The sequence below is a fragment of the Henckelia pumila genome, chromosome 2 (genome assembly GCF_033568475.1).
Source record: "Henckelia pumila isolate YLH828 chromosome 2, ASM3356847v2, whole genome shotgun sequence".
Classification (NCBI taxonomy): domain Eukaryota; kingdom Viridiplantae; phylum Streptophyta; class Magnoliopsida; order Lamiales; family Gesneriaceae; genus Henckelia; species Henckelia pumila.
This window is the reverse complement of record NC_133121.1, coordinates 5,945,016-5,972,121: the sequence shown is the minus strand read 5'-3', so window position 1 is coordinate 5,972,121 and position 27,106 is coordinate 5,945,016. Positions and strand designations below refer to the sequence as shown.

Here is a 27,106-nt window from a genome sequence, read left to right as displayed (position 1 = left end):
TTACTGAAGAACTTGTAATTTTATTGAGTAAGAAAATTATCAGTCATTACAAGCCTATGCAGCCAAATAAGAAAATTCCCAGGCATCCAACAAAAAGATGCGGGGGAAGAACAAACAAACTTTGCTAAGGAATGAACAACTTTATTAGTCGTCCTCCTAGTATGAAAAAAAAAATACAATCAAAATCAGAGCACATAGATAAAATCTCCTGAACACATAATCCCACATATCCTAAATCACTTATTGGCTTCGTGACTGCTTGCACAGCCAAAAGTGAGTCAGAACATACATCGATACGTCGGAAACCTCTGTCAATAGCTACTTGTCTACCTTCTCTGATTGCTATGAGTTCTCCTAGAATAATTGAAAAGGGAAACGAAATTACTCTCCCAAAAGCAATCAGTGGCTGGCCATCATGATCACGAAAAACACCTCCTAAGCCACACCTGTTAGAAGACTCAAGAAATCCAGCATCCACATCAAGACGAATAAAACCAACAGGAGGGATATGCCATGTATCAGGCGAGCAATTAAAGCATGCAGATCTGGTTGAAGAACTTTCCAACAAAGCCCTACGGTATTCATCAATATAAACAGAAGCATTAAGAGTAGGGACTTTAACTATACGAGATTGAACATCATGCACAGCCTTACACCTAGCATTCCAAACCAACCAACCTTGACAACAAAATTCCTCCAGTAAAACAGAGTTCAATTGAGTCATCAACCACATACAAACAACTGAAGAATCATGACTCCTAATATGCTTAAGATCCCTCCATACATCATTATTCTTCCATAAATGCCTCACCATAGAACAATAAAAAAGTGCATGGCAAGTCGAATCTAAAGGATTATTACATAGTGGACAACTTCCATGGACCGGTACATGATGTCTGCCAAGATTTGATTCCGTTGGAATAATATTGTGATAAACACGCCACCAAAATACACGAATTTTAGGTGGAATAGACATAGACCATATAAAACGCCACCATTTATGCAGAATAGAATGATCAGATTGATTTTCAGGGGGAATATAAAGACCAATACCAGTACGATAACCACTCTTTACCGAATAATGTCCTTTTGGATCGAACTTCCAAAACCTCGAGTTACCAGTGGCAATGATCGAAAGAGGGATATGAAGAATTGCCAGGGCAATATATGGGGAACAAGCCTCACGAATAATCTGTTCATTCCATTTATGATTATAAATCCAAGAGCTCACAGGAGAACCTTCATGGACATGAACACCATGAAATGAAAGAGTCGACTGAAGAGATGGAATCCACTTATCCTGGAGAATATCCACAGAAGCACCATCAGTAATACGCCAATAAAGTCCAGAATCCAAAAGATCTCTGCACCAAATCAAATACCTCCAAATGAATGACGGATTACTACCCAAAGATGCTTGCATTACATCTACATGCTTAAAATAACGAGCTTTGAGAACCCGTGCAACCAGAGAGTTTGGGCTTTGGATTAACCACCACACTTGCTTTGCCAACAGAGCTTTGTTAAATACTTCAAGCTTCCTGAACCCCATACCCCCCAAACATTTTGGTTGACATAGAAAATCCCAAGTTTTCCAATGCATTATTATTTTTTTTAGCATCAATACCCCACCAAAAATTGGCACATTCCCTCTCTATCGCTTCACAGATAGATTTAGGAATTCTGAAACAAAACATCATATAAGTAGATAAAACCTGTAAAACAGATTTAATAAGAACGTCTTTCCCTCCAATTGAGAAGAACTTGCATCCCCAACCCTGAATTCTGCGCAACACTCGCTCAACCAGATAGTGAAACTGAATCCTCTTACTTCGAAGAGAAAAAGTTGGTAGTCCAAGATATAAATCATGCCCTTGAACCACGGGAATAGATAGAGCCAACTTGATACTATCCACCATAGTCTGAGTTGTATTAAAAGTAAACGATAATGCAGACTTTTCAAAATTTATCATCTGACCAGACGCCAATTCATATAATTTTAAACACTCCTTCACCTTAATATTATCATCAATCGTAGCCTTAAAGAAAACGAGGCTATCATCAGCATAAAAAAGATAAGTCAAAACAGGACAAGTGGATGCAATTTTAACCCTTGTGAATAGCCCTTGTTTTGCATAAAATGAAATTAAAGCCAAAAATCCCTGGGCACAAAGAGCAAATAAAAATGGGGAAAGAGGGTCGTCTTGCCGAATTCCTCTGCTCGGTTTCAAATGACCCACAATAGACTGATTTAGTGAAAAAGAGTAATTAACACTCGAAACACAATTCATCACTTTCTTAACCCAAACTCCAGAGAAACCCATCTTCATCATAATTGCTTCGAGGAAATTCCATTCCACCCTGTCATATGCCTTGCTCATATCAAGTTTGAGAGCCGCATATCCATACTTTCCTTTTTTTTGACTTCGCATCCAATGAATAGCCTCAAAACCAAGAATGACATTGTCTGTAATCAAACGTCCAGGAACAAAAGCGCTTTGAGTATCATCAACAATATTGGACATAATCGGCCGAAGTTTATTAGTAATAGCCCGAGCTAAAATTTTATAGCAAGTATTACATAAACTAATAGGCCGAAACTCCTTCACCATCAAAGGATTAGCAACTTTTGGAATAAGAGAAATAATAGTATAGTTCCAACTCTCCAGTGATTCATTCTCATTAAGAATTCCCAAAGCTGCCTTGATAAAATCGTCCCCTATAATATGCCAATATTTTTGAAAAAACAGAGTCGACATACCATCTGGACCAGATGTCTTATCAGGATTCATATCAAACAATGCAAGTTTAATATCTGAACCCGTAAATGGCGCACAAAGAATCATATTCATATCAGAAGTCACAACATGCGAGACACTTTCAATAACAGAAAACATCATAACTGGAGTGGGATCAGTAGACTTAAATAAGTGTTCGAAATAATCAAAGATAATTTCACTCATACCTCTAGAATCATGAACCAGATCACCATTACTTGAGATCAACCCATTTATAAAATTCTGAGCCCTTCAAATAGTAGTCGTTTTGTGAAAGAATTTGGTATTCTTATCTCCCAATGTAAGCCAATCCACACGACTTCGCTGTCTCCAATACATCTCTTCTTGCGAGCTAAGATCTTCAATCTCGATTTCTAGCTCTTTAATATAATCCATGTCATTATTCCAACGCTCATGGGTACGGAGTGATGCTAGTTTCGTCTGTTTCTTTTTAAGTTGCCGAGGAATGGATTTAAATTTCCTCAATGCCCATTGCTGTAAAGTACTGGAACACAATTGAAGTTTAGCCATAAAATCCAACTCACAGTTGAAACTTTGCCAAGCTTCGGCAATAACTCCTTCACACTCACTGCCTCTTGACCAGAAAGACTCAAATCTAATCACTCTATTGGAACACTGCCACTTTTCCAAAGAAGAAGAAGAACCCAAATCTAAATAAATCGGACGGTGATCAGAATGATAGAAATCTAATGCAGAGCTTCTAGCCGTTGGATATAGCATTCTCCAACCAAAATTGCCAACAAATCTGTCAAGACGAGCAAATATCAGTCCCCCCAAATGACGACAATTAACCCAAGTGAACATATCACCTTGACAATGAAAACTTTGTAAGCTGCACATATCAAGAGAATCCCTAAAAGCTGTTGTTTGAGTTGAATTCCTCCTATTGCCCCCAATTTTTTCACTATCATACCAAATTTCATTAAAATCTCCACCAACTATCCAAGAAATGTTGCGAAATTCAATCAGATCAGCCAAACGCCTAAGAAGTTCCCAAGATGAGTGTCGAAGGCTAGTAGCTGGATTTCCATAAAATCCTGTAAATCTCCAGGGATTATCCCCATGCTTCACCAAACAGTCTATATGCCCTTGCGAGAAAGACTTTATAGAAACCTCAAAAGGATCCTTCCATAACAGACATAACCCTCCACTTCGACCCCGACTATTCACCACAAAGCATCCTTTATAACCAAGTAAATAAGACCAGTGAGAACTATCAATATCTCTCTTTTGTGTTTCACATAAGAACAAGAGAGAGGGTTTCTTTTCGGCAATAAGCCGCTTCAATTCCCGGAATGCCCGTTGGTTCCCAAGCCCCCGGACATTCTAAACGATACAACTTATAATTGTTGGCGGGGTTGCATAACAACCACCGCCAGAGTCGAATCCAACAAAACCAAATCATCCACTACCTGTTTTTTACCAGGTCTCACAATTTCCGGATCAAATTCTTCAAAACTCGTTGATGCATCTCTTTTTTGGCTCATAATATTTTTCGATTCATGAATTTCCATACCCTTCGGACTAGAAAGTGTCCGAGCTCGGCGAGCCCACGTCTTCGGGCTAGTGTTGATTGAAGAATTTACCTCTGCCATTTCACTAAAGACCATATCAGTTTTATCAGTTGGCATGATATCCTCTAGAATAGACTGCTCTGATTCAATATGCTGAACCGGCGAGTTTTTATTTATGTCAACTTTTGATATCAAAACCTCTTCATCACTCAAAGAAATTTATTTCCCCTTTTGTTGATCCAAGCCCTTTTCCGCCTCCCAATTATCTCCACTGTTTTCAATAGGCACAATTTGAGATGTACGGAGAGGATTAGAGCTATTACTCCTAGGTAGAGAATACTTGCCCTTCCCCATAAAACCACTATTTCTCGCTTTCATCCATACCCCAAACTACAGGTTAGAATCATCAGTCCATGGTTCACAACAACTACGAAAGGAATGCCCAATAATACCACAACGATAACAGAAATTGGGTAACCTTTCATAAGCCAGAATTATGATAACATCTTCCTCACTATCCTCTGCTCCAACACGAATAAATTTTTTCAAAGGTTTGATGATATTAATTCGTACCTTGATATGTACATAACAACCCAGAAAAGTGTCACTCGCTCCCTCATCCAATTCCTCCACCACACCAATCTGCTTCCCGATTTTCACAAGTGTGCTTTTGGTTAGAAAAGCAATTGGCACATTATGAAACTGGACCCATATGGAGAGGTCATCGAAATTTAGGGATTGTGGTCCATCCAAACCATGGAGTTCCCTAATCACAATCAAATCCTGGAAGAAGTTCCATGGCCCCTCGTACAATACCCGTCTTTTATCCGATTGAGATGTAAAGTCGAGGATGAAGGTATTATCTCCCACAAATTCAATCTCGACTTTTTTCTTCAACTGTAAAATACGAGGAAATTGAGATCGAAAAGCTTCACGATTCACAGCCTTGATCGCAATCACTCTTGCCACCAAACATTGGCGATACGTTGTTCCCCTAATCTCAAATCATCAGCCATTAAAGTAAGCTTTTGATCATTATTAGTAGTTAATTTGATATCTTTAACAAGTTGAGCAATCTCATCTGGATCCATGGATGAGTATAAGAACTAAAATACCTCCCAGAATCAAAAGAGAAATTGATCGGGATAAAGACCTACATCAACATAGGAAAACAACTCACACAAAGCTTCCAGAGGAACCCTAGGAGAGATTTTTTATAACTTTTTTTTTTTAAATTTTATGTTTTAATATTAATGTTTTTATAATTATATACCATATAAATTTTTTTATATTTATATTTTTTAATATTAACATTGAGTTATAAATTTTTATTTTGTTTTTTTATTATTATGAATAATTATATGTTTTTTTATTAATTAAGTAGTTGTTTTAGTTTATTTGTAATGTACTAAAAAATGTTTTAGTTTTTTAATGATTATATATAAAGAAATTTTAATTTATTTGTAATGTATTAAAAGATTGTTTTATTTTTTTCATAAATTTTTTTTTAAAAAATATTTTCATAGAATTTTTTTTTAAAAAAATATTATTCGGGATTATCCTCTCCCGACCCACGAGATCCCGAATGTTCGGGATCCCGACACTTCTCGGGTGCGGGATCGGAAAAAAAAATCTCAATTACTATCGGGACAAGAATCGGATAAGGGGTTACAGGACGGTCCCGACCCGATTCCACCCCTGATGTATATAAAGTTTTGACTTTGGTCTTCCCCTAAATTATCAGATAATGCACTAATTAATAATCATTTTACCTCTCACTCTAGTCCACCACAACTCCTAGATCATTAAATTAAACGATGATTGTTAGCCCTTAATCACTTTGGATTTTTGTCCGAAAGCATATAAAATATTATGATTTTTAAAGTGGTACCATTCTCATTTTGCCCCAAGAATTCACAATTTCCGGTAGAGTCGCAAGATTGTTTCCCCTAAATTTCTTCTCTGACTGAATCCTTATTCGCACTGTTTTCCAGTCTGAATCCCAGTGCCCGCACTCATTGATTTTTTGGGGAAGTTTTGATTTTGACTAATTTTTTAGGGTTTTGGAGTGGGTTGAAAATTGAGATGGAGAGATTAGGATCGGAGGGAGCTTTAGCAGGGATGGAGACAAGTATGAAGGAGGATCTTTGCATGGAGATCGATCCTCCGTTCAAGGAAAGTCCCGCCACCGCCGAGGACTGGCGGAGGGCCCTCAACAAAGTGGTCCCTGCCGTCGTCGTGCTTCGTACCAACGCCTGCCGTGCCTTTGATACGGAGTCCGCTGGTGCCTCGTACGCGACCGGGTTTGTCGTTGACAAGAGCCGTGGAATCATCCTCACTAATCGCCACGTTGTCAAGCCAGGTTAGAAAAGTCGTAATCTTTTATTTAGTATCTGCCTGTGCTTTGCCCCTGAAAATGGTGTTTAGTTTAGTTCCTAGAGATGGTCACCATCACCGTTATTTGTTGCAGGTCCGGTGGTGGCCGAAGCGATGTTTGTGAACCGTGAAGAAGTTCCTGTCCACCCCATTTATCGAGACCCCGTGAGTTGTGATTAATTATTCAAGTTAATGCATGATCTTGCATATTTCTTAAAAATAAAATATAGATATTGATGAAAATTGTAGCTTGATATGTGGAATTTAAGAGATACTTCTAGTTCTTGATGTAAAAGAAACGATTTTTCCTTTTTCTTTTTCTTTTTTGACGGAACTCCAGTGTAAATGTTCACTTGTAAGTGCAATTTTCTTGAGGAAATCACATTTTCTCCTTGAATTTGATGCTTTTTTTCAAAGAAAAATGGATCCTGATTTACTGAAAATAATTATTTATGTTGAAGCTAGTTACAAGTGCGATTGGAATTCAGCTGAATTATCTTATTTTGCGACGGACATACGGATCAAATTTGGTGCATGACCTTGTGCCATCACACATCTATCATATCTGGCAGATGATCATCATGGAAAATTTATTTGTCACATGTACATAAAATATTAGATGAAAAAGTGACTTGCTTGATTTACTTCATTTATCTGCTTTTACAGCTAATTTTGTGGAGCTTGGTCCTGTAAAATTTGGTTAGTGTCCTAAGAATTGACATGTAATCTTGACATGCTTCATTTATTTGAATTTGAACCTCAGTTCGCTGATTTTGTACTGGGTTCACTATCTATCTGATTTGATATTGCATCACTGAAATGATTCTTAAAGTTATCTGTCCCTTTTATTTTATTTTAATGTCTTTCGCAAGTAGTTTAATCACATCTGTTTAAAGTCAGATTTATTTTGCAACTTATATGGTACTATTTGACCTAATGACTTGGATGTCTAGGTTCATGATTTTGGCTTCTTTCGTTATGACCCTTCTGCTATAAAATTCTTGAGCTACGAGGAGATTCCTCTTGCACCTGAGGCAGCTTGTGTGGGTCTTGAAATCAGGGTTGTAGGAAATGATAGTGGAGAAAAGGTACGTAAATCAGTTTATGTCACTTGTTAATAGATTTTTTGTGGTACCGAAATCATTCGTGCGTTATTTGGCAGCATTAAGATTTAAGGCAGCCAATCATATTAAAGTTCTTATTGCATTGATTTTTGCCTGCCTGTGGTTAGCGCCTCTGTTTAGTGCACTCTAATGATTAACGGGATTCATGTCCCAAGATGGAATTTTATGCGAACTACTCTTATATGTGTGGTGCCTAACATTTTTTTCTTCAAATGTGTTTTATGAGTGTCTATAGGTTTTGAATTTCTATTGGTGGTTTGCCTGCCATTTTTATGCGATAATTTTACCATTACATATTGTTTGGAGCAGGCAATAAATTTTAAATCTGAATATTTTATTTCTTTCATGAATCAGGTCTCTATTTTGGCTGGCACCCTTGCTCGTCTGGATAGAGATGCTCCGCAATACAAAAAGTATGTTCTTCGTGTTATTATGCATCCGACATTTTTTGTGGTTACTCATTTAAGAATAGGCTTTTGTTGGATAAGAAATGGTGGGATAGCATGCCCTGTGTGTTGAAATAACTAACAAAGTCATTCTGTGCCATAATTATTACAATTCTCCAGACATTGGTGCCAAGCTTTGCTTTCATCGTTTTTTAGAACAAATCATTGTGGGATCTGTATTTGGTTGGATTCTAGTCACAGTTTCTTGGTGTTGCTAGTTTCTCATAGATTGGGAACATCTATCCAGATGTGAAGAATTGGGTAAGCTAAACCCTGTTAGTATGAGACTGTGGCTTGCCAGGATGACCATTAAAACTGTGTCTAGCAGAATTGGTTCACATAAAACAATGGTCCCTTGCGCATTGACCTTTTTGAATTCTTGGCTATTTGTTCTGTGGATGGTATTTTTGATGAGATGTAGAGTAGCAGATCACAATGCTGCCTTGCTAAAGAAAACCTCAGTTGGACATCAACATTGGGACTTATATGAAGAGACCCACGATTTGCAGATGGCCATGTTGGCTTTTGGAAAAAAAGGTGATTAACATCCTTCCAAAACAGAGGCACAAGTGATCTACGACTCTGCATCTTATTGAAAGTTGCATTCACAATTCAGTATTTTTTTTGTTTTGGTGGTGGTTGGGGGAGGGGGTTACATCTTTTCTTTTGGGTTGATTGATGACAACCACAAATTCGAGGTATTTAATGTGCTGACAATAGGCTGGAAGGAAATTTTATGTGGCATTATTCCATGATATGGAGTTCTTAGCCGGGGAATGCTATATTGTTGCAAAAGTTGTTAACAGAATGTGTGCCAGATCATCAGTTCTTTTTTCTGGCGTCTGTTCGAGTTCTTGTCTAATTGTAGTTGCCGAATTATCTTAGTGGATTATCTGCTGTACGATCCATATTCAAGGAACATCAGCATTTGCCATCACATTTGACTATTAGTTGACCACTTGTGCAGGGATGGCTACAATGACTTCAATACATTCTACATGCAAGTAAGTGTTGTAATGTTTGATGCTTTTTAACCACAACATGCTGGATCCTGTTTGGGACACGAAGTTTTCTGAGCCATTCATTGTGATCCTGAATTTTTTCCCCTTTCTATTCTGATATAATCACACCTCGAATTATTTGGTACTGGATTTGATCGATACTCTGTAATTTCTGGCCTATACTTGGAAACTGACACAAACAATGGCCATGACTAATTTCAGCTGTGTTTAGATGATGCAATATTTTTGTTACATTTTCTAATACTGGTGATGATCGATGTTGGATTTGTTATTTTTGTAATTACAGCTATACGATCATAGAATGTTTTATTGATACCGGTCTTATGGGCACAAATACACATGCCAAATTATTTTTTCAAGTCTTAAGGAAAGGAAGTTTCTGTGGGTTGTAACTAAAAGAATCTTGTCGAATCATAAGTCACTCTTACTAAAGTTTAGTATTTGAAGAAGATAGAGAACAGGCAGTAATACTATCGACATTAACATATAAAGCTAAAAAATAATTGAAAGGGGAACCATTTAGCACATGCATATGCCATATCATATGGCAAGCAGTTTATTTTGACAATATTAAAGTTTGTACGTTGTTGAATTTGATAAAAGACTACGACATTTTTTAAGTTGTTTATGGCGAGCTGTCTATTCCTTATCAAACAGTTATTTTTACGTTTTAATCTCTTCAAGAATTTGCTAATTGGAGTCTCATGTCCATGATAACCAAGTTTCTTGTTCCATGCCTTACTCTATTTCCTTCTTTTGACTGTTGTATACTGGAATGCAGGCAGCTTCAGGAACAAAAGGAGGTTCAAGTGGCTCCCCTGTAATTGATTGGCAGGGCAGAGCAGTTGCCTTGAATGCTGGGAGCAAAACATCCAGTGCTTCGGCATTTTTCTTACCTTTAGAACGGGTAAGCAAATGTTTTAATGATGATTTGTTTACTTGCCGTTGATCTTGTATCTTTTCCCAAGCTTCCGTTTTTCGGTTTTTGTACAAAATTCTCAAAGGAAGCCCTTTTTTGGTGGTATCTTGATGTTCATCATGCAATACTTTAAACACACCCACACTATCGTATATGGCTTGCTCTCTGTAACCCGTCCCTTTTCAAAAGTTTGTTCTTTTGCTGAATAAAATTCAGAACTATGGTATTTATATTCGCCCTCAATAAGGTATCATAACTCATAAATGGAGATTGATGTTTCCCTTCTTAATTCGGACTACAGAATCTGTGTTCCTGAGCCTATATTTTTTGTTCTACTTCCAAATTCTCACTAACCATTATATCCTTATCGTTTCTTGCCTTGTCTACATAATGGGTGTCATCTGGGAGTCTACTTATCACTAAATCATATCTGCTCTGTTCACAAGGTTATAGAAATTTTTATTCATGTTGCTATTTGGGCTTTTTTGCTAAGTTAAGTTATATCCCAAAGCGAACTGTCTTGTAGGCCAATGGTATATGGCCTGGGCTTGGATTTTGCTTTAAGGTTTTACCATTTATGATTTTGTTCTTTGGGTCTGGCATTTTAGATGTGGGTGTACACAAATAAAAGTGTTTATCACGTGAATTGGCTTCTTGCACAGTGTTATGGACATTGTAAGGTTTACCATTTTCTTTTCTAGAAGTTCTAAACGAAAATTTGGTATCTGCCAAAATAATAATAGCCCTGCAGCTGTTACACTGTAGCTTCAGGTATCCGTTCTGTAAAGGATCAAATAAGGCAACAAAATATATTGTAATCACAATAAAACTATAAAAGTATGGATTGAAAGACGAAATCGGAATATTAAAACTGTAAAACATAAAGAAATTTTTTAACAATTGAAATCAATATGATGGAAAACAAAGGAGAAGGACGGCTTCCCAAGGATTAGTCGGGCAAAAGCCTGGATACACCAAACAAAAAGGTGCTTCCAAGTTTCCTTTTATTCTTTACAAAATCGGATTTTGCCAAATCTCTTGATTGTTCCCAGGAACAGCCCTCCAGTTTTTGCAAAATAAAAATATGTTATTAGCATCTGGAAAGAATATCCTTGTTTATTAACATTTTCCATTAATGCCGAAGACATTTATGTTGTAAAAGGAAGTGTTAAAAAATATTTATTTACTTATCAAGATTTAGTTTTGCCCAATCTTGTTTGTGATATTAATAGTTGTAAGCTGGATTACCTATGCACTATGTCTACTAAATGAGCAGCTTTGATACAACTTCAGGTTGTGAGGGCCTTCAATTTCTTGCAGAACGGGAAAGACTCCGTCACTAATACATGGGACGCGGTCACCATTCCTCGTGGTACGCTTCAGGTTTGTCAGTTCATTCTTTTATGTTAGTCTTAAACCTTGATTTTTATTTTCTGTTTTATTGTCTTTTTTTTTTTATGTCAGTCAACATTTATTTTTATTTCTGCATAGCAATACTGTTAGGCTGGTTCCCTGGATATCACAATAGCAATAACAGAAGAGATGGAACAATAATGGAAGCAATTGTATTAAAATATGATAATTCTGAAGAACAAAGAACTCCCAGATTTGGAATCTGTAACCCCCTAGCCAAGCTAGTACATATGAGAATATTTGATAACTAACTACCCAACGCTTTTCTCATTCTGACTCTTATATTTCCCCTATCCCACGTGTAACTAAATGGGTATTTTATGCCTTCTAGTATAAAGTATAAACAAACTTGACATTGGGCTTGAGTTGATCCTCCAGGCCCCTAACAAATACTACACTTGTTTTTCTTGCCTCTTAGGGAGCTGCTTTATGCTGAATGCTTTGAACAAACAGATGCTTTATGATTGGAGCTATTCGTAGTTCAAAAATATTTCAATCTACTTAATGTTATAGAGAAAGTAATTATTTGCGCCAATGAGGTCTTGACCTAGTGGTCAAGACTGAGGCCCTGAGACCAAGAGGTCTCAGGTTCAATTCTCGCTGACTGCGAGTTAGTTTCCTAATTTATTTAGGTTGATTTAGTTACTTTCTTTGCTCGAGATAAGCACATCTCGAGTCCATGCTCAAGTCCCGTCGGTTGTGTGCGGGCAATTTCATTCTTTAGCGTTACAATTTGATGTAATTTGATATATGATGTACTTGTACTAAAAAAAAAGAAAAAGAAAGTAATTATTTGCAAAATTTATTGCTGTTCAGTTGGAGTGTCAGACAGACGATAATTGATTAATGTGGGTTGATGGCCAGTACAATTGGACGTGGTTAATTCAGTAAAAGTTTAGTGCTTAGTTTGTGAGTTCTTGTCATGCACATGGTAACCCAGAATCAACTAACTATTGTTGCATGATAATATTTTAGGAAACTGTTTAAGTGTTGCCTATCCCAATCCAAAATTTTTCTGAACATATTCTACATTCTTTGGTTTTCATCTACATGATGCGTATCTTGAAATTTTTAGGAAACGACAGTGAAAATATGTTGCCGAAAAGTATAATATTCACAATAAGCTTGATTACTTTTCTTAACAAGCTTTGCCTCCCTGGATTTTTATTTATTATGATATGGATAATTGTTGTTTACTCGGTAAAAAATAACTGCACTATATTCACATATGCTTTTTTGTTACTTTTCTGTGTTCTGCTGGGGTGAGTATGCTCCATTTGATAACAAAACAGTTCATGTATTTAAAAATTTGGTTTTTGTTATAGTTCTGCTGTGTCAGAAAACATTTTTGTCAATATCTTACTCAATTGGTCTGACTGGAATTCCATTTGATTCGGATCGACATATTGGTGTTATAGGTTACATTTTTGCACAAAGGTTTTGATGAGACACGGCGTCTTGGCCTCCAAAGTGAAACAGAACAGGTATGCTTGCCTGGATCTTCATTTTGCTTGTCTTTTCATTTGTTCAGCTTAGAATTTATTGAAATATTTTGTTGTGACTCATCGTTGTTTCAATGCATCAGTTAGTACGCCATGCATCTCCTCCTGGGGAAACTGGAATGCTTGTTGTTGATTCGGTTGTGAGTATAATTCTGGGTTTATCGCTTTTCATTTATATATTTATTTTTGCTCTTAAAGGGACATAAAAATATTTTACCATCGCGTTTGGCTTCATATATATCTGGTCTTGATATTGCACTTCTTACAGGTTCCAGATGGCCCAGCTCATAAGCATTTGGAGCCAGGTGATGTGCTTGTTCGTTTGAATGGGGAGGTTAGTTTGCCTTACCTTAGTCAATCATGCTTTCCATCCTTGGGACAATCTGTGTTAAGTAGTCTTTCTGAGTATTGAGCACTTGAGTCAATCAGCCCAACTTTAATGCTTTCGTGGAAAACATTGGGAAACTGATAATTGGTTCCAAGAAAAAACTAAAAATAAATTATATCGGTAGTAGTGTCATGGAATTACCATGGAATTACAATTCTTATTGCTGGGATCGAATCAACTGCCTGAGGTGCTGGTTTTCGTGAAACAAACTTGAATTGCTATCTCCCATTGGACTTAAAGCAACATAAATTTTGCTTCACCGCAGGTTTTTGATTCGGAATTTCTACTGACTTTTGTAGTTGAGATGCTATGGGTCTTGTATAGTTATTTGATGATACTTTGGATATGTTTTTGATGAAAATTCATCTTGCATTTGGTTTACTGAGTTTGATCTGATTCCATGGTTGTAGGTGTCTACTCAATTTCTCAAGATGGAGACGTTGCTTGATGATAGCGTCCACCATAAAGTTGAACTTCAAATTGAAAGGGGAGGAAAACCTTTGACAATGAATTTGACAGTAAGATATAATCTTCTCTGATTTTTTTTTTATTTTACTTTATGCTGTTATTTGATTCTACGTGTAGCTAGCTCTAACTAATAAATCCAGACAATCCTCTGAAATTTAAATATTATTAAATTCAAGCGATGCATTATCCTTATGTTGTCATTCTTGGTACAAATTTTATCATGCTTTACATTTGGAAATCCACTTTTCCATGTGTTTTCCATGAGAGTTTGACATTGTCAGATTGAGGCCTAATTGCTTTAACATTGATGCCATTTCTGGCTTCCTGTACACTATCTTATTCTTCAGTTGGTCAGACGTGTCTTTTCTTTAGGTCAGCTGACTTGTGTAATTATTATCCCGTTTGTAAAGGATCCTTTCTAGTGGAGAGATAAACTTTGTCACAATATTTTTTCAGGCACCATGTTGAGTTTTCTGTCGATAATCCACCATTGTTGCATTTTACATTCTAATTTTATATTTTCGATTTTTCCCTTAAATCTCTTTCAGGTTCAGGATTTGCACTCGATCACACCTGATTACTTTCTTGAAGTTAGTGGTGCTGTAATACACCCTCTTTCTTATCAACAGGTTTGTTTTTTTCCATGAATCTTTATCATAACCATTTTTTGGGGGCCCTTATGGCTGCTACATGAATCCCAAATTCCTGATCAAGTTGCCTAGCATTTTCATGCTCCATGTTGGTGAGAAACAATGTTCATTCATACTAAAAGTTGATATGAACCTGTTGAATGGGATATTAATTTACGAGTATCCAATCTCTCACTTCTTTTTTCCATTATTTGGGAATCAATATGCTGTGTCTCATTTATTTTGGCACTTCATTTTGAGACGGAGATTAGTTATTTTTTACCATGCATTTAATCTTTGGTCCAACGGTTTCATATTGATTTGGACACATTTCAGTTTCTATATGAAAAATGGATTGGTATTTGGAAAGATAGGGTATTTGAATCTTTAATTTAGTGATAAAAAATATTTCCGGGATATCCAAAATGGTCGAATTATATATGCATTGATTATATAGGGTAATGTGATAGGTGGAAAGATAATATGTTTCCACTAGGGAAAACCCTAAAATAATATAGATATTATGTTGCCAGGAAATAAAAACGTTCCTGGAAAACATAACATGCATTGCCCGAGACATTTCATAAGAGCTCCATCATTGTAACCAAAAGATAATGTTGAGTAGTTTCTTTTGTGTTGTTCTTAGTGAAAAAAGGTTGTGCAGAGGAGTTTCATTTTGGTTACATGTGCGGGAGGAGGGTGAGACATGAGAGAATAAGCAACTTTGTTTACAACTACTTTGGTTAAAACATTAACGATTTAAAGTACATAATTGCCCTCATTTGACCATATAAGGAATGCATGTGACCAGATTATATTGAATTCAGTTTGTGTTAGTGTTGTACTTTAATTGTTGGTCACCTACAGAATCTGCTAAATTTTGTTTGGATGCTAGCAACAATAAACTAATTCTTTTTATGTGCAGGCCAGGAACTTCCGATTCCAATGTGGTCTTGTTTATGTTGCTGAGCAGGGGTATGCACACATTTTCTTTGGTACAATTTTTGGAGTACACGGTCATGTTAAAATTGACATCCATTTATTTCTGTTTCTTGTAATTCTGATGCTAAATGTGGAGGTTTTCCACTTGATTGACAATCTACTCCAGGTACATGCTATTCAGAGCTGGAGTTCCACGCCATTCTATCATTAAGAAGTTTGCAGGTGAAGACATATCAAGACTTGAAGACTTTATCTCCGTGCTGTCTAAGTTATCCAGGGGTGCAAGAGTACCATTAGAGTATATAAGTTACTTGGATCGTCATCGAAGAAAGGTACACCCTTGATTCCTTTCAAAATATATAGTGTTGGATATATGCTCAGCATACAACCTTTCTTACATATGGTATTCCTCGTATTCATTGGTTTTGTGAAGACACCCTTTCTATACGTTCACCTGTGTGTGAAAAAGAAAGAGACACTGTTGGATTGCCTCCTGGTGTCAGTATTTAGGCCAAATTTCTTGCTCTGCTGATTGTATACTTGTTGACGCACAAACATCCGTTTAGAGATTTGTGGCGCATCTCACTATGTCTTATGATGGTTAAATGCTTTTGAATCTAGCTTTATGAATGCCGGAAAAAGATTTTTGCAAGTGTTTACATAACACATAATCATTCACAATTCCGACCCTGTGTACCATCAAGAGAACAATTTTCAAGTCTCACAAAAGAACAGTGAAGAACTTGATTTTGGGATGATGACATTAGGCAATGGGGGTTCTATTTGTGTAGAACTCTCCATTGTGTGTAAACCGAATGACAACACAAACACATTTTTAACCATTCAAAACATCAAGAGAACAATTTTCAAGTCTCACAAAAGAACAGTGAAGAACTTGATTTTGGGATGATGACATTAGGCAATGGGGGTTCTATTTGTGTAGAACTCTCCATTGTGTGTAAACTGAATGACAACACAAACACATTTTTCCAATTCATTTTGAATGGTTAATCTGAATGTTCACATTGGGTATGGTGCCATAAAATGCCTGATTTCTAGTTCCATCATGATTCAATCGTGAAAGTTCTGTTATTATCTTGCTCTATCTAGTCAAGTTAATGTTTGGCTTAAAGATAATCATCATATGCGTTCTGGTGTTTTCGTTTGTGTTGTTGGGTATTAGTTGGTTGTATTTTTAAACGTGCTCTAGGTTTATTACTTGAGATGGTGTGAAATTTAAATTCCATCCACTTTTTCTCCTTGCTCATCACTTTCACTGCTTGCATTTTATCTCATGGTAGAACAAATTGTAATAAAATCTTTTATATTATAATGGTTTTTCTTGGAATGCAGTCTGTCCTGGTCACAGTTGATCGCCATGAGTGGTATGCTCCTCCTCAGATATACACTCGCAATGACAGTTCTGGTCTGTGGACAGTGAAGCCAGTTTTGCCACTGGAATCCCCGCTTCTATCGTCAAGGTTGAATCCTATTGATCACAATCTCGCAAGCAATATAGTTTCACCTTGTAGTACTGAGGTTATCATGGGACAAGGGCATAATTGTGTTGGCCAAGAACCAATGGACGGTGTGACTAGTATGGAAACAAGTTGCGAACATGTTGATGAGGGACCACATTCTCTAGATGAATCTGATACCGGAACCAAAAAAAGGCGAGTGGATGAGGATTTATCTGTTGATGGTGTTTTATTACCAGACTGCTCTTTACATGAACCCAGGGAAGAAGGTTTGGGGGATTCTGTTTCTGAAACTGAGACAGTTTTAAGAGATTATCAAGGTGCAGCAGGGGCAGCAGCTAATGCTTCAGTAGCGGAGCGTGCGATTGAGCCTACACTTGTGATGTTTGAGGTACATGATCATTGATACCCCGTTTTTATAAATTTACTTGTTTTCTCCATCTTTGTTGTATTTTAGTTTTCTCTTTTTTCTTATGTCTTTGCAATGAGGTTTATTTGAACTAAAAATGGGGTGTGTGCAATATGAGCAAGAGTTTAGTGATGCATTAGTTTTCTGGAAAAAGCAAAGGGGAAATAGGGAGAACAACAGAGAAGCAAAGCTCAAAGAAGAAAAGCCATTCAATGTGTTAGGGCGTAAGGGGCTGCACAGATCTCCTAAATCTAAAGAAAGCACTGAAACCAGCTTTGGAATTGCTGTCAGATAGAGGATTTTTTGTCTTTGGAAAATTATAAGCTTTGGTTGATTGAGAAGTTTTTCTGCGAGTTTTAGATGAGTAAGCCGACTGCTTCATGACAAAGAGCAGATTGAAATGTCTTTGAATTAGCTAGTGGAAAGTGGGAGAGAACATGGTCATCGTTTATTACACATGAAATATGACGGGGGACTAGGAGTATAGTAACACACAACACACTGTAGAGTTTGATTGCTGTAAATCTAATCTAGCCCGCAAACATTTAAACATCACCAGTTGAGTTCACTGTTAATTGTTTTACATTTTGCTTAACTTGGTCTTGATTGCTACAAGTTTATTCAGATTTTTTGGCAATTGTAGCCTGATGTCCTTTTCTTGGCTTGATTCTTTTATCTTTATGATCCGCTTTGCCATTTATGCTTGTGTAACTGCCTTGTATTACTAAAGGAAGTATTGTACTTATATCCCTGGTTGTATAAATGGAAGGCTGGCCTCAAAGACTTGAAAGAATCTGACTTTGTGTTAATTATTTGGTCTGATCAGAGGCCTACGTGGCTACATGTTCTATTTAATGATTTCCGGTTTTCCTCCATAGTTGTCCTGATTAAAGTATATCTAAAATGCAGGTTCATGTGCCGTCATCTTGTATGATTGATGGAGTGTACTCACAGCATTTCTTCGGAACTGGTGTAATAATATATCACTCTCAAACCATGGGATTGGTCGCAGTTGATAAAAACACTGTTGCAGTATCCGTGTCTGATGTGATGCTTTCTTTCGCTGCTTATCCAATTGAAATTCCTGCCGAGGTAATTTCGTAACTGTTGAAGCTATGGTTATTGTTCTTACTGACTCATTCAAATTAAATAGGTTGTTTTCCTCCATCCTGTTCACAATTTTGCTCTAGTTGCATATGACCCTTCTGCGCTTGGCGTTGGTGCTTCTGCTGTTCGAGCAGCTGAACTACTTCCAGGTAATTTTTCAATTTGCTTGAATTATTCTGCTGCGTGATTGTCTTCCATTTGACTCTGTATTTTCGCGCTGTTTCTTCAAAGATGTGTGGAAGGCATGATTTGCTCAGTATGAGGGGCATAATATAATTTTCCATATGGTCAGTAGTTATATAGCACCTTTTAAACTTGCTTTCATTTAATGATGTCATCAATATTAATTCAATGATCTAGCCTTCGGTGACATGTTACCGGATTCACTCTTACACCTTCAATGCGGTACTTTTAAGTTTTGATGATGATTTGAATTATTAAATTATTAATTAAATGAAGACTTGTGGAATCATCTTACTGATAATGTTAGTGATTTTGGATATATTTGATAGACACCTAGTAATGATGTCAGCGTTTGGGTCTTGAATGGATTTGGTGCTGTTGTGATTCTATATTTCTTCTGCAACGTTCTCTAGTAAATTGTACTCAGAATTCTAGTTGACCTTTTCATTTTTATTGTTGACATGGCAAAAGCAAATCCTGTAGCTTTTGTTCATCCAGAACGCTAAGCAGTCCTTAGTTAGATACTAGGAACTAAAGCCAATTGCAAGTGTAGAGAATTCTACTTGGATCATTAGGTGTTTCATGTGTCACAAGCTAGCACTTTCTTGTGATATATATATATATATATATGCTCAAAGCAATATATTTTTCAAAGTAGTTTATTATACTTTCCAGTATTTCCTGTTTTAGATAAATTTCTGTTAAAGTGAAGCACACCCCCCCTGTCCCCCTCTTTCACACAAAATTTGATTAAATCCTATTCCTATTCCTCAGAACCTGCTCTTCGCCGTGGAGATCCTGTATGTCTAGTGGGCTTGAGTAGGAGTCTACAGGCAACTTCCAGGAAATCATTTGTCACCAATCCTTGTGCTGCTTTGAATATTGGTTCTGCCGACTGTCCACGATTTAGAGCAACCAACATGGAAGTAATAGAGATTGATACTGGTAACTTTGATATAAAATTTCCGCTTATCTAAATTGGTGCTCTTTACTCTTTCTGTGGCTTGGCTTTTTTTCCTTTTTCGTTGCCTCTGCCTAATGGAAGAAACATCTGGTTCTTATAATTGTCATTTGATGTTGCAGATTTTGGTGGCGCATTTTCTGGTGTTCTGACGGATGAGTTTGGAAGGGTTCATGCTATTTGGGGAAGCTTCTCGACTCAGGTCTTTTCTTTTCTTTCCTTCTCTAGTTCACCTGAGCTGTCTTGCAGAAGCGAGATCTAATGCCTTCTCTGTATGCTACATTTTCCAGCTTAAATATAGTTCTACTTCATCTGAAGACCATCAATTTGTTCGAGGTATTCCAATTTATACAATAAGCTCAATCCTTGACAAAATCATATCTGGAGCTGAAGGACCTTCTCTTCTCATTAATGGAATCAAAAGGCCTATGCCACTTGTAAGGATACTAGAGGCTGAACTTTATCCCACTTTGCTCTCCAAAGCTCGTAGTTTTGGCCTGAGTGACTCTTGGATCCAGGTAACTTACTGCTTATGCAATTCTATTTGTTCTTTACTTTTACGAGGGATGTAAATTCATGTCGGCGTTTGCTGTCCTTAGATGTCAGTGATTATTTTATCAGGTAGGAGAATTCAACTATAAATGATGTAATCTTTATTATAGGTTTGTCTATTTGTGTTAGTGGATATAAGGTGCCTGTGCATTTGTTTATTCATGTCATGATGGTTTCTCAGGCTAATTTTTCTTGGGTTTTCCCTTAACAATTTCAATGGGTGGAGGCCCAGTGGGATGAGAAGTTGTATTTTAAGGAAGATAATTAATGACATCTTAACTGTTATTTTTCCACAAAAGTACTTTCAAATTATTGTTTTCGGTACACTGAGGGCAATTGCATAAATTTGAAATTCAAACTAGTGGAATATAACGAAAGTTGATTTAATTGAGCAACTAAGATATACCCAGAATTTTTGGCTGCCTCATGTCCCCTTTCAGATGCTTATGAAATGGAAGCAAGTCAGTAGGAGAGATTATTATTATTATTATTTTTTTTTAGAATCTATGGACTGTCAAGAAAAGTGGCTAAATAGTTGACACAATGAGAAAGTCGCATAATTTCTTTCTTTTTTTAAAAAACCCTTGGATTCCATTTTGTCGAAGCTGAATCCATATCTCAAATTTTGAAACTTGGAAGGCACGATAGTGTTCAGAGTTAGTGTCATCGATGGGTATGCTAGCTGCATGCAATTTTTTAACCCCTGAGAGATATCGCCTCTTGGCTTGGGGGTTATGTTGGCAGATTTCATGTTTATGCATGTTCAATGGGTGCCCATTTGGATGCAAGCTCATATAGTAGAAGAGGCCTGAATGGGTGATGATCGTATCCAAAGTTTGAAGACATGATTGGCTTTGAGAATTTTGTCACCCAGTTGTACAAGTGTATGTCATATCTTGACACCTGAATATGATAGGTCCAGATAATGATCCAAGGGCTTTGTTATGTTGGCAGGCTTCATGTGTGTTGTCACTGGGTATTCATCTGTATACGAGGCTCCTCTTGCTCAGTGATACTAGATGTGAGAGTCACTGTCAGACTTCAGTTGAACCTTAGCAAATAGTTTATCCTCCATTTATGAGATGGTTGAAGAGCATTAGGTGATATTGGAACTCTAGCAATCTTTGGTTTTTGAATGGCAGGCCCTTGTGAAAAAAGATCCTATCAGGCGCCAAGTATTGAGGGTCAAAGGCTGCTTCTCCGGTTCTGAGGCGGAAAATTTACTTGAACAAGGTGACATGGTATTGGCAATCAATAAAGTACCAGTTACTTGCTTTGGTGACATCGAGGATGCTTGTCAAGGACTAGATCGATGTAAAGACAGTGATGGGAAGCTCAATATGACAATATTTCGGCAGGTGCATATCTGGCACATTTATTATGTATTTATTTATTAATTTATGCTGTCAGATTCTAAAACAAGAAACCTACATTATGGGTCTTGTGGCCGAGAATGCATTAAACTCGAACTGGGGTAGACACTCGAGATTCAGCCAGATTAGAGACACTTTAACTTATTTCAACTGATCAATGCGATTCTTCAGGGCCGTGAAATGGATCTATTGGTGGGAACAGATGTGAGAGATGGGAATGGGACCAAACGTGTCATAAATTGGTGTGGTTGTATAGTGCAGGAGCCTCATTCAGCTGTGCGAGCTCTTGGGTTTCTGCCTGAAGAAGGGCATGGTGTATACGTGGCAAGGTAAAATCCTTTAAACACTGTCATCAAAATTATTAAGTGGTGGACCTTGACTGGAGAGAACTACTAGAGAGCAAGATTTTGCTGGTTCAATCTAAAGTGTTGAAACACATTTTTTTCAAATTTGATCAGAATGGAAACCATGCGGTCCAGCCCATTTTAGGCAAATCGAGTTTGTGGCTTGAAATATATTATGTCGTCTTGATTACTAATTGGTGGTCATTACTTTTTGCATATTTATTTCAGGTGGTGTCATGGAAGTCCAGTACATCGATATGGTTTATATGCTCTTCAATGGATTGTAGAAGTAAATGGAAAACCAACATCAGACTTGGATGCTTTTGTTGCTGTAACAAAGGTATCCCCCATGGCCTCATCTTTCTATGAAATCATAAAAGCCAAAGGAACCTGACGAATACCAGATATGATATATAGCAGTTTCTGTTCAAGAAAATGATTAATCTTGAAAATTTCTTATGGCAGTGAGACCAATTTCACATCAAGAATTAAAACTTGTCAAAACCAAAGTTTGTGTTTTCCTATGCTGGTGTTGCTACTTAATATACGAATCTGTGAATCAATGCAAATTGGAACCTCTTGTAGGAAATAGAACATGGGGAGTTTGTTCGAGTGAAGACCGTACACTTGAATGGGAAGCCACGTGTTCTAACTTTGAAGCAGGATTTGCATTATTGGCCTACATGGGAACTGAGGTTTGATCCAGAAATGGCTGTCTGGAGTCGAAGGATGATCAAAGCGCTTGATCGTGACTCCCAGTGAGTGTATACTCAGCAAGAAAATCCCAAGTTTTCTCCAGTAAAGATACAAACTTAATCAGGTCAATGTATTATTTGATTGATTTACAGTGTCATACTAGATTTGGTAGTTGCCACCGATATTTTTCAGATTGTTAACTAGTAATTGTGTGTATTGATGGTGATGAGATACTTTATATAGGTTCAACCTTTTATGTGCATAGAAATATATGCAATAAAAACATGAGGGTATAAAGTGGGCAACTTTATTTTTCTTATTTAATATTATCATTATTTATTATTATTCATATATTCTTCCCAACGGCTTGTTTGATTTTGCAATGTGTTTACAAGACTTTTCGTCCAAAACAAAGGGTATTTCACTTGAAACCACAAGCTCCAGCAAATATTAATATTTGCGTGAAAGGTGCATAAAAATTTATTTTCTCATCTAATTCGAGAGTAGAATTCAAAAGAATCAACGAAATTTAATGTGCATTTTAATTCAATATTGATTATAAATTCAAATTCTGAAGTTGTGAGACCTATTGAAGCCGAAAATACAAAAGTTTAGTTTAGTTTGCCATTCGAAGGTTTCAATGTTGGAGCTGAACGATCATGGAGTTGGAGCCATGCATATTTTATGCGTTTCAAGATTGTGAAATCAAACCAAACCAAAATCAACTAGCAATCTAAAAATGTGACTTTTTTTTCTTGGAAATATGTTATTTTTGCATGAGTATTAATACGTAGAACTCCAATTCAAATCGAATCCATTTACTAACCTGTCCAAAACTTTGTCAAAGAAACTTATAGAAGTTAAGTTAATATTGTTATTATTAAAAAAAAATTGATAAGAATTTCAATGTCTCTTCTCGCATGCATCGACTCTAAATTGACACTTTGTAGCAAGCTCTTGCTATTTACGTTCAGAAATAGATACAAGAGACAATAATTTCCACAAAACTCTCATATATGTGATACATTTTTTGTATTACTTCAATTTACGAAAAAATATTATTTTTTTTTTCAAATGTATCATTTTTCCCGTGTATAAATTCAACCAACGCATCTCATAAAGAAAGATCCACCTACCGTGTGACAACAATCTCATTAAAATTTGTCAGACCATTTGAATCTAAAGGAGATTAAAAAAAGGGGAAATTTGAACTATACTCCCCGAGTAAGATAGAATCTTATGATAAAAAAAAATGAGTCGTATTATATGTCACAATATCATGGTCATCTCCACATTTCAAACCCAACACAGACATCTGTCTTTAGAACATAAAAATAATATTAAAAAAATAAATAAATAAGAATTCACGAAGCTTCGATCATTAAAAAAGAGAAAAAAAAAGTGACAAAAAATAAACAAACAAAGGCCAAAATTCTATTGCAAGAAATCAGAAACCCAACAAGTGGCAAGTTCCCTGGGACACATCATCCCCTCCAAGACCACGCCCACCGCCATTTCACCTCTCACAAAGCTCCAAATCTTGCTTTATAAATGAAACCTCTGTCGATCTTCGAAAACCCATATCGTGATTGGATAAATTATACATTTATTTATCATTTATTTCCATAGCAACAAAGTACATTCAGGAGAAATTTGAAGAACAAGATGCGTCTCGGGATTCCGTTGTGCGTGCAGTGTGGGACGACGAGCAACCCATGCAGGTGCAAGGTGGTGGGGCCGACGCTGGGTTTCCTGGCGTTCGCGGCGGCGGCGCTGGTGGAGTGGCCGGTGGGGGCTTTCGTATACTGCTTCCGCCACGTGAAGGGCCGCCGTATTATGGCGCATCCCGCAGCCGTCGTTTATCCACGCGTCAATAGGTGCATCCCCATTTGAGGTTATACATAACCATTGGTGGAGTGACTATTTTTCGAATGCATTTACAAATTCTGTTGCTTCTTTTTCTATAATTTCATGTCAAAATGATTGTAACAAATTAATAATGATATGAAATATGTGTGTATATGATGTATATATGTGTGTGTAATGGTTTTGGAGTTATATTTTACTCTTTATGATCATATGTTATATTTGTTTGCTACTATTTTTTGGTCCTATAATTAAACTTTTACACTAAATATGAAATATTTGTTTGCTATATATTTTACTCTTTATGATCATAAGTTTATAATAATTGAACTTACTTAAAAAATAAATGATTATAAATTTTTTTTTGAAAAATCTGTGAAATTTTTTTGATAATTATTTATTTTTAACTGTTGCAAATCCTACCTAAATTTGTAATATAGATTTATCTATCCGTGTATCTTAACTTACCTAAAAAATATATATATAGACATGAACCTCATATATCAGATGCAAAGATTTTTTTTTTTTCACATCTTGCTTGAAAAGAGAAAAAAAATCGTTTGGTTGTCGGATATATTGGGGTCAAATCGACATATGTCAATGTGTATATATACATAATGATGCGATTATCATAAAATGGATATTCGGGGTAGGTAAACTCTCGGGTGGAAAAGATAGGTGAATACCTTATGGGTTTGAAAATGAAGTTTATACGGATATTTGAGAGAGTGAGTGTGTGCGAAATGAATGATAATGATGATGCTTCTTGAGAGATTCTTCATAAGTTTTTATACTCGTTCGTCCGGGTACTTAATGATTATTGAGGTATGGGCTTACTTACAACTTTCAGGATGATGAGATTAGATACCCCGTAATTTTAGAAAAAAGCCCATTTAGTTGGAACATGGTTAGTATTGATTTGGTCTGTGATTTGAATCTGTTATACTCTAAGTAGACGCGGCCACTTTCTAGCCTTAAGAATAGAAAAACTCGGTCCCACCGTCCTCCCGGGTTTCTTGAGACTTTTCCGGGTATTTACACCCTCTGAGGTTTTCTTATACCCGGGTCCGGGGTATTTTCTCACCGGTCCTCCTTCCAGGTGGTTAATCCCTCCCGGGATTTTTTTTCTCGGGGTTTTCTCACCGGGACATCACCACACTTTCTAAAAATAGTCGGGCTAGGACCTGCTCCGCTGCCCCGAGGAATAGACGCCCCTGTTACATATCTTCCACCAACCTGACGTCAGCCCTAACCGCTTCGTAGTGCGTGTGTCAGAGATTCTGTCAGAGGTCTCTTCAGCTTCTTGAGCACGCTTTGCTTATCTCCGCCGTTCAATTCAAAATAAACGGCTCAGATCTTTTCTCCCTAGGGTTATATAATTTCTTTGCCCAATCCCTTTCTCTCTCATCATCATCTTCCTCAAGTATAGGCCGCTCGGGCACTCTTATGAGCCTCCGACACTCAGTGGTGTCGTGGGTGTTTACTCGATATATCGAGCAATATTTTTCTGGTCTTTTCGGAAGCAATGGTCGGACATTCTCCTCACACATATGGAATCCTTGATCTCGAGCTATCCTGTAGGGAGCATAGGTGGCGAGCCTCCCCGGTTGATCATGCCTTCTTCTCCCCTGACTGCTCTGGTTTCCTTTATTCCTGTGTTCTTCCTTCCGGCATTTCTCACTCTTCTGTCGTTGGGATTCCTCCATGTTGATATATTTTTCCGCTCGAGTTAAGAGGTCCTCAAAGTATCGGGGAGCCCTCTTGACTAAAGACCGTAAGAATTCTCCTTCTTTAAGTCCCTGTGCGAAAGCGGTGATTTTGGTTTTCGGAGCACACGCAGATACTTTCAGGGCCACTCTATTGAACTTTTTAATATAAGCTCTCAAAGATTCCTCGTTCAACTGTTTTATCTCAAAGAAGCTGTGGGTAGTCTTTTTATACCATTTGCTGCTGCTGAAGTGTTGCAAGAAAACTTCCCGGAATTTTTTGAAAGTTTTGATACTATCTTCTTCCAAGTTTTCGAACCATCTTTTGGCGGAGTCTACCAAGGTAGTCAAAAATATCTTGCACTTGATTTGATCGTCATAACAATGTAACATGACCGCATTCTCAAATCGAGTCACATGCTCCTCTGGGTCGGTGCTGCCATCGTACTCCTTGATTTTGGCAGATTTGAAATAGATCGGCAAGGGCTCCCCAATGATTTTCGGAGAGAAGGGGCAGCCCAAACTTTTGACCCGCGAAGATTCCCGCGGGTTCGTGTTCTTCAGTTTTTGTATTTTTTGTTTCAGCATCTCCAGCTCTCCCGCCATAGTAATATTTGCAGACCCAGCATGTGAGTTTTTCTCCTCTTTCAAGTGTATGCCTTTGTTCCTTTCTTTTTCGGGCCTCAAATTCTGCTCTTTTTCTCCTTCTAGTCCTTTTTCGTTCTCCTTTCCTTGACCATCATTTTCTCATTTTTGTTGTATTCTTATTTTTTGTACAGCAACGTCTACCATAGCGTTCATTTGTTCTTGAATTGCGAAAATTGCTCGAGGAGAGCTTTCTGGATCATCAATGATGGTCATATCTACGTGTTGAACTCACTTTTTCACAG

At 37.1% G+C, this 27,106-nt stretch overlaps 3 protein-coding genes across 5 annotated transcripts; 2 read left to right on the top strand and 1 right to left on the bottom strand.

Moving 5' to 3' along the window:
- Positions 1 to 3,029: 3,029 nt before the first annotated feature.
- On the bottom strand, positions 3,030 to 4,393 carry LOC140877142 (uncharacterized). Its single transcript, XM_073280669.1, has 2 exons — positions 4,211 to 4,393; positions 3,030 to 4,124 (listed from the first exon to the last, which is right to left on the bottom strand). Exons 1-2 carry the CDS (start codon positions 4,391 to 4,393, stop codon positions 3,030 to 3,032), a joined length of 1,278 nt encoding a protein of 425 aa, XP_073136770.1.
- Positions 4,394 to 6,115: 1,722 nt separating this feature from the next.
- LOC140879834 (protease Do-like 7) lies at positions 6,116 to 22,993 on the top strand. 3 transcript variants are annotated; one of them, XM_073283754.1, is made up of 24 exons: positions 6,117 to 6,674; positions 6,783 to 6,853; positions 7,642 to 7,776; positions 8,167 to 8,225; positions 9,226 to 9,262; positions 10,062 to 10,187; positions 11,493 to 11,582; positions 13,031 to 13,096; positions 13,198 to 13,254; positions 13,383 to 13,448; positions 13,913 to 14,020; positions 14,519 to 14,599; positions 15,525 to 15,574; positions 15,708 to 15,873; positions 16,895 to 17,410; positions 18,338 to 18,520; positions 18,582 to 18,684; positions 19,493 to 19,663; positions 19,802 to 19,881; positions 19,970 to 20,197; positions 21,374 to 21,589; positions 21,776 to 21,933; positions 22,177 to 22,288; positions 22,534 to 22,993. In XM_073283754.1, the coding sequence occupies exons 1-24, from the start codon at positions 6,398 to 6,400 to the stop codon at positions 22,708 to 22,710; spliced, it is 3,333 nt and encodes a 1,110-aa protein (XP_073139855.1). In that variant the 5' UTR covers positions 6,117 to 6,397; the 3' UTR covers positions 22,711 to 22,993. The 3 variants fall into 3 exon arrangements, with proteins under 3 accessions (XP_073139856.1, XP_073139855.1, XP_073139857.1); XM_073283755.1 differs by lacking the exons at positions 21,374 to 21,589; positions 21,776 to 21,933; positions 22,177 to 22,288; positions 22,534 to 22,993 and adding an exon at positions 21,186 to 21,367 and having other exon boundaries at positions 6,116 to 6,674; XM_073283756.1 differs by lacking the exons at positions 6,117 to 6,674; positions 6,783 to 6,853; positions 7,642 to 7,776; positions 8,167 to 8,225 and adding an exon at positions 8,267 to 8,795.
- Positions 22,994 to 24,056: 1,063 nt separating this feature from the next.
- Positions 24,057 to 24,571, top strand: LOC140885554 (uncharacterized). Its single transcript, XM_073292535.1, has one exon. The coding sequence runs from the start codon at positions 24,310 to 24,312 to the stop codon at positions 24,535 to 24,537; it is 228 nt and encodes a 75-aa protein (XP_073148636.1). The 5' UTR covers positions 24,057 to 24,309; the 3' UTR covers positions 24,538 to 24,571.
- Positions 24,572 to 27,106: the final 2,535 nt, after the last annotated feature.